This window comes from Schistocerca gregaria, chromosome 7 (assembly GCF_023897955.1).
Source record: "Schistocerca gregaria isolate iqSchGreg1 chromosome 7, iqSchGreg1.2, whole genome shotgun sequence".
Taxonomy (NCBI): Eukaryota; Metazoa; Arthropoda; class Insecta; order Orthoptera; family Acrididae; genus Schistocerca; species Schistocerca gregaria.
Window position 1 is genome coordinate 310,211,128 of NC_064926.1, and position 9,439 is coordinate 310,220,566.

The 9,439-nt window shown below is 36.2% G+C and overlaps 1 protein-coding gene across 1 annotated transcript in view; it reads left to right on the forward strand.

Moving 5' to 3' along the window:
* LOC126282099 (uncharacterized) overlaps nucleotides 1–4,522 on the forward strand; it is a 518,030-nt gene extending 513,508 nt beyond the window's left edge. The window contains exons 21-22 of the mRNA XM_049981558.1: nucleotides 97–414; nucleotides 3,095–4,522. Of these exons, the coding sequence (XP_049837515.1) occupies nucleotides 97–414; nucleotides 3,095–3,148 (372 nt within the window). The 3' untranslated portion in view covers nucleotides 3,149–4,522. The remainder of the gene's footprint in view (nucleotides 1–96; nucleotides 415–3,094) is intronic.
* The last annotated feature ends 4,917 nt before the right edge of the window (nucleotides 4,523–9,439 follow it).

Below are 9,439 nucleotides of genomic sequence, written 5' to 3' on the forward strand. Positions count from 1 at the left end.
TATTCTGCTACAGTTTTATCAAATAGTTGAATATTTTTAAATTTTTTATTTATTTATTTTCTTCATTTGCAACAAATGTTTCATTTTGTTTTGCAGAATCTAGAGTCCAACCTCTGGCGAGAGGTAACACACATGTGGTTTGCTAGCTGGCCTGAACAGGGAGTGCCTGATGATCCAAGCCCACTGATTGCATTCCTGATAGAAGCAAGATCTCACATGCGTAATGCACCTGGACCACATGTTGTACACTGCAGTCCGGGCACAGGCCGCACTGGAACCGTCATTGCCTGTGACATTCTCATTCGTGAATTTGAAAGGACACGAAATGTAGATGTGCCACGCTGTGTATATCGCCTACGCAGGGATCGAGCAGGAGCAGTCAAGACCAAGGAACAATATATATTTATATATAAGGTAATGTACAGCTCAGGTACAAGTTACACCTCCAAATTATTGCTGCTTACACTTAACAAAAATCAAATATTCAAGTATATTGTTCAGGAGTCATGGATACAGAATACTGATTTATAAGCAATTACTAACCATCTGAATGGTGCTGTTGAAGATAAATACTTCTCAACAATGTGAGCAAGGAAAATATTGTTATGAAAAAAATCTATATTTTGCAATAGCAGAATTATTAATTTCTTACTATTTAAGAAAGTGAGTTAAACAATTTTTCTGTAGTATCCAACTTGATGGCAACTTCAGTCATGGCACTCATAATGGATGAGAAGAAAATGAAGCAGAATAGACTACTATGAGCTTTATGTCAAGTTGATGGTGTCAATTAATGTGGAAACCATAATACTGATTATGAAAAACTGCTGATAAGTGCCAAGTTCAAAATACTGAAGCCACCAACTGCCTTCAGCCAATATTTAGTCTAATTTGGCCTTAGTTGTCTTGTGTCATTGGCTTTTTACCTGTCAAACTCATTTTATCCTGCTGTTGCAAACACTCTCCATCCTCCAGAAAAACTGGAATGTGGATTAATAAAAAACTGGAAGTGATACAATTCATTTATTCATTGTGTTCCATGCAGGCTTCCATGAAGATAAACATTTTTAAGTGTTTAGAAAAAGTCCATGTATAAATTAAGAGAAGGAAGTGTTAGGAACCAATTTTGCATACTGTGTTAATAGTTAAATAGCACTAAACTGCTACATACCATTTATTTGTGCTTATAAAGGTATAGTGGACAAAGCAGTATTTGCAGGACAGTTTAAAAAAAAGTAGCTACTTCCTCAATTACACTACGCAATGACTGTTTTTACCAATATTACTGCTTGCTTAAAGTTTGTATGATGATAAGCCTCTTCGTCAAAGTCCATCATCAGGTTTATTTTTATTATAAGTAACAATAATTTTATTAAGAAGAAAATGTATTGCTGGTGTTAGAATTTTGACATCCTTGATGGGACCAATGAAGAAATACAGCTGTCAACATGAGACATATGAATGTAGCTAAACTTACCTGTTTAAGAAGCCATTTAATTCCATTTATCCAATCTGAAATTAGCCATAGTGATCAATTGTTGACAATATTCTAAAATATGAGAGAGAGTAGAAAATAGTCATTAAATTTCACAGTTGTAATCTTTGCAATTTCTCCTCTTGCTATATTTCTATAAGGATTTGTTTTAACAATACTAAGAAAGTTAAGAACAGCAACTATTCACATATCATTTAATGATTAGTGTTACATAGAAACTCATAACAAATCCAGAAATCACATTAGCCTTTTAGGTGCAGTATCACTGATTTCAGACAATGGAAAAGTCTGGATGGAATGTAACAGTATCATGAAAACGATAGTTGCTACACACCATACAGTGGAGATGCGCAATAATACTGTGAAAAAGAGAGATTGTGACTCACCATAAAGATGACACATTGAGTCGCTGACAGATATGATGAAAAAATTTTAACACATAAGTTTTTGGCCAAAGCCTTGTTCAGAAAAGAAAAAAGCACACAGATTCCCACATGCAAGCACACCTCACACACACATGGTTGCTATTCCTGGCCACTCTGGCAGAGTTTGACTGGAGCAGCCAGAGATAGTGCTCATGTGTGTGAGGTGCGCTTGCTTGTGCAAATGTTTGTGCATTTTTCTTTTCTGAAGAAGGCTTTTGCTGAAAGCTTATATATAACAGTCTTGTCATCAATCCTGTCTGCATTTCAGAATGTTATCTTTACAGTGAGTAGCAATCTATCCTTTGCATAATATTGTCAATATTTTAACCTGGCCTTTCCATTGTTTTATAATGCAATATTATTCTTTCTTTGACAAACTCAATTATACCCCTCACCGGGGTTTCATCAACTTCTAATTATGCTATGAGGTTGCAGATATATCACCCAAAATCCTCCCTCATCACCCCAGATGGCATTCGATCCCCACTCAAACTATTCTGTATGCATCTCCATGAGTGTCAAACACTGTATACATATAACATGAACATGGACATCATCCATTTACCTGACATTTTCTGCAAATGTGAATGCAGCTGCTCAGATGAAGGATAAGGACTTCAGAACGAAATTATAATAAAAAAGATGGGAAAAAATCTGATCAGCAATTGGTAGCAATCAAAAACATGAACAAAAGAATTGCACAAAACGGAATCATTGACAGACTGAATAATATGAGGGGGAGAGAGGGGAGGGGTGGAGGAGATCAATTGAAATTTTGTATTATTGCCTAAATCTTACTGATACACATTCAAATGCAATCTTTTGCATCTTCAGTACAAAGTAGTGAGACAGACGTGTCAGCTACTATGAATTATGGATAACAAGGTATAAACACTGTCAGCTGATAGTCTGTGGATGCTAAATTAAGCTGTTCTTTGTCAAGCAAATTCCCTGCACCTTTGCTCTCTCTCTTCTGTTTGAAGCAAACCTTCATTTTATTGTTGCTATTAGGCTAACCATGGTCTGTTTGCTATGTAGAATTTTCTTATTGTGTTCTTCTGTAGTTTTCATAGATTGCTTTGTATTTAAGGATTAGTAAACAAGTAACTTAACCAACTGATTTCTTTTCATGTTTTGATTATTATTTTAATATATATTTTCTGTTTCTTGTCAGGTTCTCAATCATTATGCAGCAATGCTCACTGGTGGAGTTTTGGATTCAATATGAATATTTGTGTGCAAAACAAAAACTTTAGTTTGACAAGATCATGATGTTCCAGAATTTGAGAGCTGTCATTGCAGCCAAAGGAAAAAGTATTATGAATGGGGGCCAATATATTTAGAGAGATGTTGTATTCGCGTCCACAAGGATCTGAGAAATGAAAAGATCATGTGTAAATGATATGTTTTGTGTGTATGTAGTGTCCTGGCTTCCTCATATGGACTGCAGTTGCCTGTAGCAGTTTTGTCCATAAGACAGATGCAAGAAATCACCTACTGTTGTTACAATTCTTAAATAATTCCTTTGCCTTTTCATGGATACTCGAATGCTCTAAGTGCTTTTTATGAAGTGCCCTATTTAACAATTAGTCACCAAGCACAGAAATTTTTCTAATGTAAGAGGCTTTGATAGAATTAGTATCATTAAAGGATGAATCAGCAGAAACCACCACACTGCTGCAATTACTTTAACATATTGCTTTGAAAAAATGAATTAAAGAAAAAAATATAAGTTTGCTTTAATGCACTTTGATTCCCATTTCTCTGTTTTAATGGGATTGTCTGTGATATAATTTTAAAATTTTAATTTTAAGCAGATGACTGATTAATTAAAAAATTATTTCTCTTCTGAAAGTAAAGCATTCTATCTGCATGCAGATAAGATTATTCAGGCCACAATTATTTCCTGGAGGATGCTCTCTAGGCAGCAGCAAAATGCCTGCCACCAGCTACAACAATTGTGTAGTTATTTATTCTTAACTTATTGTGTATCACTGTATTATATAATATATCAGAACTGTCAATTATTAAGATTTGGAACTATACACCAGCTATTCATTCATCCAGTAGAATGTCAATGTTGCTTAATACTTTAGTACTATATTTTAAAATGCAATACATGTTCTCCAAAAAACTTAAAAAGATGTGAAGGATATCTAAGGAATGAAGTAACCACTCATCTCTCCACTCCATTTCAGTCCAATATGTGACCTATGTTTTTTATTTAATCTTTTGAAGCTGAAGTGTAAACACTTTTAGGCCATTTGAGACTACTGTTATGTGTATAAGATTAAAAAATGAATTGATGGAAATTTTATCTGATGTTTACTGTATTTGTAAATAATACATTTAAGCAGATATTTTCATATTTATATTTTGTGAAATGACTGTGTGATATATGATTGTTACCTACATTAGAGATAAGGACAAAGCCTGTAATATGTACATAATGTTTATGTCACAGTGACAATTTCTCACAATTAGCTGCACTGCAGTTCTGAGTTAATCAGGCTGTTAGTGGCAGTTAAATTATATAAATTTGTTATGTACAAAAGAAGATCCTGTCTTATGTAATGTTGGTCATATAAAAATATTACTGAAATTTGTCTTAAGTTCCTTTATGCTTGCTACCAAAATATCTCCAAAATCCCTTTATAGTTACCATAACTCCTATTCCCTAAATTCCAGGTTACCTAGTCCTGTTTAAATAATTCTTTTTATCAGTGAGTAAGCATCACCTTCCATTGCAATTTCCTTAGTTCTTAGAAGATATTCTAATATCCTTCCATCTTATTTCACTAACTGATCTTGCTCTATTTTGCTTCATATATTTATAAGCACCATTAGTAGACTGCACTGACTGAAACACATAAGAACACCAAGAAGTTTTGCGACATACATGAAAGTTGGTAGATGTGTTTCTACATCTGAAACATTACGTCTATTCAAATTTTGCACCAGTCACATAACAGTGGCACTATTAGCACCACTATGAGGATGCAGATTTAGGTGCCTTTGAACATAGGCTGTAACAGTTGATAGCTACGTATGGACCAGCTTGGTTGATTTTGGTCAAGAATGCTTTTAAGGCAACACAAACACCATTATCAATACCTCACTGAGTTTGGATGAGATCATGTAATAGGGTGACAAAAAGCTAGTTGTTCCTTCTGTCATAGTGCAGAAAGAGTTGGCAGGAATGTAGCCAATGCACATGACAGCTGGGAGCAATGATCATGAGAACACACAGTCACAAGACAGCCAGGCTCGGGATGGCCACAAGGCACTACCAAAAGGAAAGATCATCATGTTTGGCATATGGCTCTGGTTTATCATAATGGATCTGCAGCAGCAATCTGAGCAGCAGTTGGTACCATAGTGACACAACAAATTGGTTACTTGAAGGACATCCCTATAATGTGCATTCCATGAACCCCAAATGTCCGCTACTTACGACTTCAGTGGCGTCAAGTGAGAGGTCATTTAAGGGCAGGGTGAGGTCTGTTGTATTTTCTGATGAAATCTGGTTGTGCCTTGGTGCCAGTGATGGCTGGGTGTTGGTTAGGAGGAGGCCAGTTGAAGGCATGCAACAACATGTGTGCATACTAGACACACTGGACTTACAACTCAAGTTATGGTCTGGGTTGTGACTTTAGATGAGAGCAGGAGCACTCTCATGGTTATCCCACACACCCTGGCTGCAAATTTGTATGTCAGTCTGTTGATTCAACCTATTGTGCTGCCATTTATGAGCAGCAATCAAGGGGTTGTTTCCAACATAGTAATGCTCATGCACCTACAGCTGATGCAATCCAGCGTGCTCTATAGAGTGTCAACATCTTGCTTGGGCCTGCTTGATCACCAAATCTGTCTCCAGTTGAGTACATATAGGTCATCATCTGAGACAACTCCAGTGTCCTCCACAAATGGGTATTGAATGACCAAGAGCAACAGATATGCAACCCCATCCCACAACCTGAGATCCAGCACCTGTGAACCACAATGCATGTGCATTTGCATGCTTGCATCCTAAATTCTGGCAGTCACACTGGTCATTAATGAACCAGCATTTTACATTAGCAATGGCTTATCTCACAGTAACGCTAACCTGCGATCTTGTGATGTTATCACTTAAATATGTTATCTAGAAAAATTTATTCCTGAAATTTCATTTCTCTGCTTTAATTATTTTTTGAAGTTGTGCCGTTTTCCATCAGTGTAATTGTTGGCAGCCCTGCACCATGCTAGATGTGCAAGTTTTTACACGCTAGTGAAGATAAATTGTTTAGATTGTAATAACATCTATTTTACAGCAGCTTACTCATGCAGAACTAATATGGGGAAAGAAGGATTTGTTACATATATTAAGGCAGTGCAGAACTTCAAAAACATCGAAAGGAGTAGATTATGTAGCAATCAGCACATACAAATGTTTGCTAGTGAACTAATACTGAAAAACTGTTTGCTTTTAATTGTAACTGTATATAGATCCCCAGTGGGAAATTTTGAACTGTTTATGAGGTATCTGGATTCCTTACTATGCTATCTGTCAGACAGCAGCAAGCAGTTAATACACTGAGATGACTTCAATGTAGATTTTCTAAAAGAAAATGATAGATAAATGATCTGGGAACCTTATTTTGATCCTACTATCTGATGTCAGTAATTACCTTTCCAATGTGTATAGATAAAGACAAGAGGACTCTAATTGATAACATTTTCTTTGGTGAAGCTCAAAGCAAGAAAATAACTGTTTACCCACCAACAAATGTTCTCTCTGATGATGATGTATTGTTAGTTTGGATAAAAAACACACTGTCTTACAGTGTTGATGCTCCTAGTGGAAATCAGTTAGAATAATTGATAACTCCAAGATGAATGTTTTTAAGAATAGTTCACAACAAATGACCTGGGATGAAATATGTGATGAACCATACTCTAACATAAAATTTAACCTGTTCCATGACAAATACATATCATTACATGAAAATAGCTTCCCACATAAGCTAATCAGATAGAACAAAAAACAGATAAAAAAATTTTTAAAAAAAACATGACAAGGAAAATGTATCCTTTTCAAAATTACTAATAAAAGTAACCAAAAAATCAAGGAACATGCACATAATGTCAGAAATCAGTAATTCCGACAATAGACTTACAGCTACATGGAATGTAGTAAAACAAGAAACAGGACAAACAGCCACAAAGCAGGATAATGTCACTGTTGAACTGAATGGAAGTAGTATAAATGATTTGTCATACATTGCAAATATGAATAAAATCTTCTCAGTTTTCAAGCCACATGAAATGAAATAAAATTCTCGAGCTTCCAACAGCTATCTCTGCCTTCACTGACTGTCCAGGCTAGCATGGATTTCCATATATAGCCATGATTATGGACTCTGGCACAAATCAGAGAGGGCCAAAATGACGCGTGTACTGAAGGTGAGTTGGGCAGCTCGTAGCAGCTCCAGTATGCCACAGGACTTAGTGGCGTCAGGTGATGTGAAGGTTCGGCATCACATTTGAAACTGCCACCCTCATCTCCCTACAAGCATCAGGCGTCGAGCTCCCTTTCTTTAATATGTCAGTTGTTCTTGGTAAAACCTTCAACTGTGTGAACAGTCTGACTTATCCCAGATGCTGTCACATTTGCAAGGGACACCATACACACTGAGCACATGAAGGGCTATGTCATCTTTAACAGGGTGCAGCATATCTGGTATCTTGGGGGCGGGCCAGAATACTGGTCTCAGTTCATGTCTCTACAGCAAATGTCCTAACTTGCTGCTCTTTGCCCCACAGTATGGTAGGAAAGCAGCCAGCTTGGCCTCTTCTGCTGATTCATAAGGCATCCTTCTTTGGTGACATATGAAAGCATTTGCTATAACCTTTCTCATTGAAAACATGTGTCAAGTGCTACAGTTCAGACTGTATGTAGCGGTCATTGGAAATAACTTTTTCTCTGTCTATTAATGTGTTCAGAACTGCTTTCTTGTGTATAGGGTAGTGAAAACTATCAGTATTGAAGTACTGATCAGTGTTCATTGGTTTCTTGTACATTGAATGACCAAGTTGGCCTCCTGCCCCACACTCAACTAAAATATCCCAGAATCATAGCCTGCCATCCTTCTTCATGTCAATGGTAAATTTAATGTTGGGTTGGACACCATGATCAACAAACTGTTGCAGTGTATTTTCATAGTGAAAGTATATCATTTATTTTTTTTTTTTCTTTATTTTCATGTTCCGTAGATGCTTGATGGGAGTGTATCTCTAGGATGTAGAATGTGTCAGATTATTACAGTAATATCTATATGTAAATGGTCATGAGGCTTACAAACTTAATCATAAATAAACAGATACATGAGGTTCAAGTGATTAGACAACAATGCAGATTATAGTAGTAATGATGATTACACAAACAAAAATTATGTCTTACATTCTAGTACATACAAAAAGCATTCTGTCATCAGTTGATATGCCAGTGCTACAAAGTCAGTTCTTACAGGAACACTTGAAATTAAACACATTTTACTAATTGTTACACACTGTCAAAAGATTCCTGTAAAAAATAAAAAGAACTATCCAAAAGATAAAGTTTCAGCAGTTTTTTTGAATTTGGTCATATCACCGATGACTGATATAATATGAAATGGAAGTTTATTGTATACTTTTAAGCTTGAATAATGTACTCCTTCCTGTAGCACACTGAGATTTTTTTATATCTTTGCGAAGATAACATTTACTTCTTGTATCATGAATGTTTGTTTTGAAGTTGTATGGTTATTGTTCACAAGTACAACAGTGAAAAAAATGTAGTGAGCTGGCATGGTAAGGCTCCCAAGCTATTTAAATAACTTTCTGCAGGAGCATCTAGGGTGCACTGTAGCCACAATTATGATGACTGTTTTCTGTGCAATAAAGACTTTGTTTGTTCATGACTGGTGGCCACATGATATAATGTCATATGTCATAAGTGAATGGAAATATCCTAGGGGTGCAGATTAAATTTTTTCCGAGAGTGTATGACAAATGCTGCTGAATTCAGTCTTTCCCATAGATCATCGATCTGAATTGATCAGTTTAGATTGTTGTTATGGTAATCCCAGGAATTGGGAATACTAAACTCTCAATATTCCTTCCTCACCACATTTTATTTCAATTTTCTACCATTTTTTATCTGCTGTTTGAAACTGAATGAATTGAGTCTTGTTAACATTGAGTGATATACCACTTGAAGTGAACCTATCTAGAGCTCCTTTGTATACAGTTGTTGCATGGTTCTCTAGACTGCAGTTGGGTGTTCTGCCAATCACAATGGTTGTGTCATCAGCAAACAGGGGTGAAGTGTGCTTTTTGTATCATACAGTATGGCAGATCGTTGATAAAGATGAGGGAAAGTAAGGGACCAAGCACTGAGCCCTGTGGTACTTCACATTTTACTGTGCCCCAGTGAGAGCAGGCAGGTGCACTGGCAGAATTGTCAATAGTACCTTCTACCTTCTGTCATCTAGTT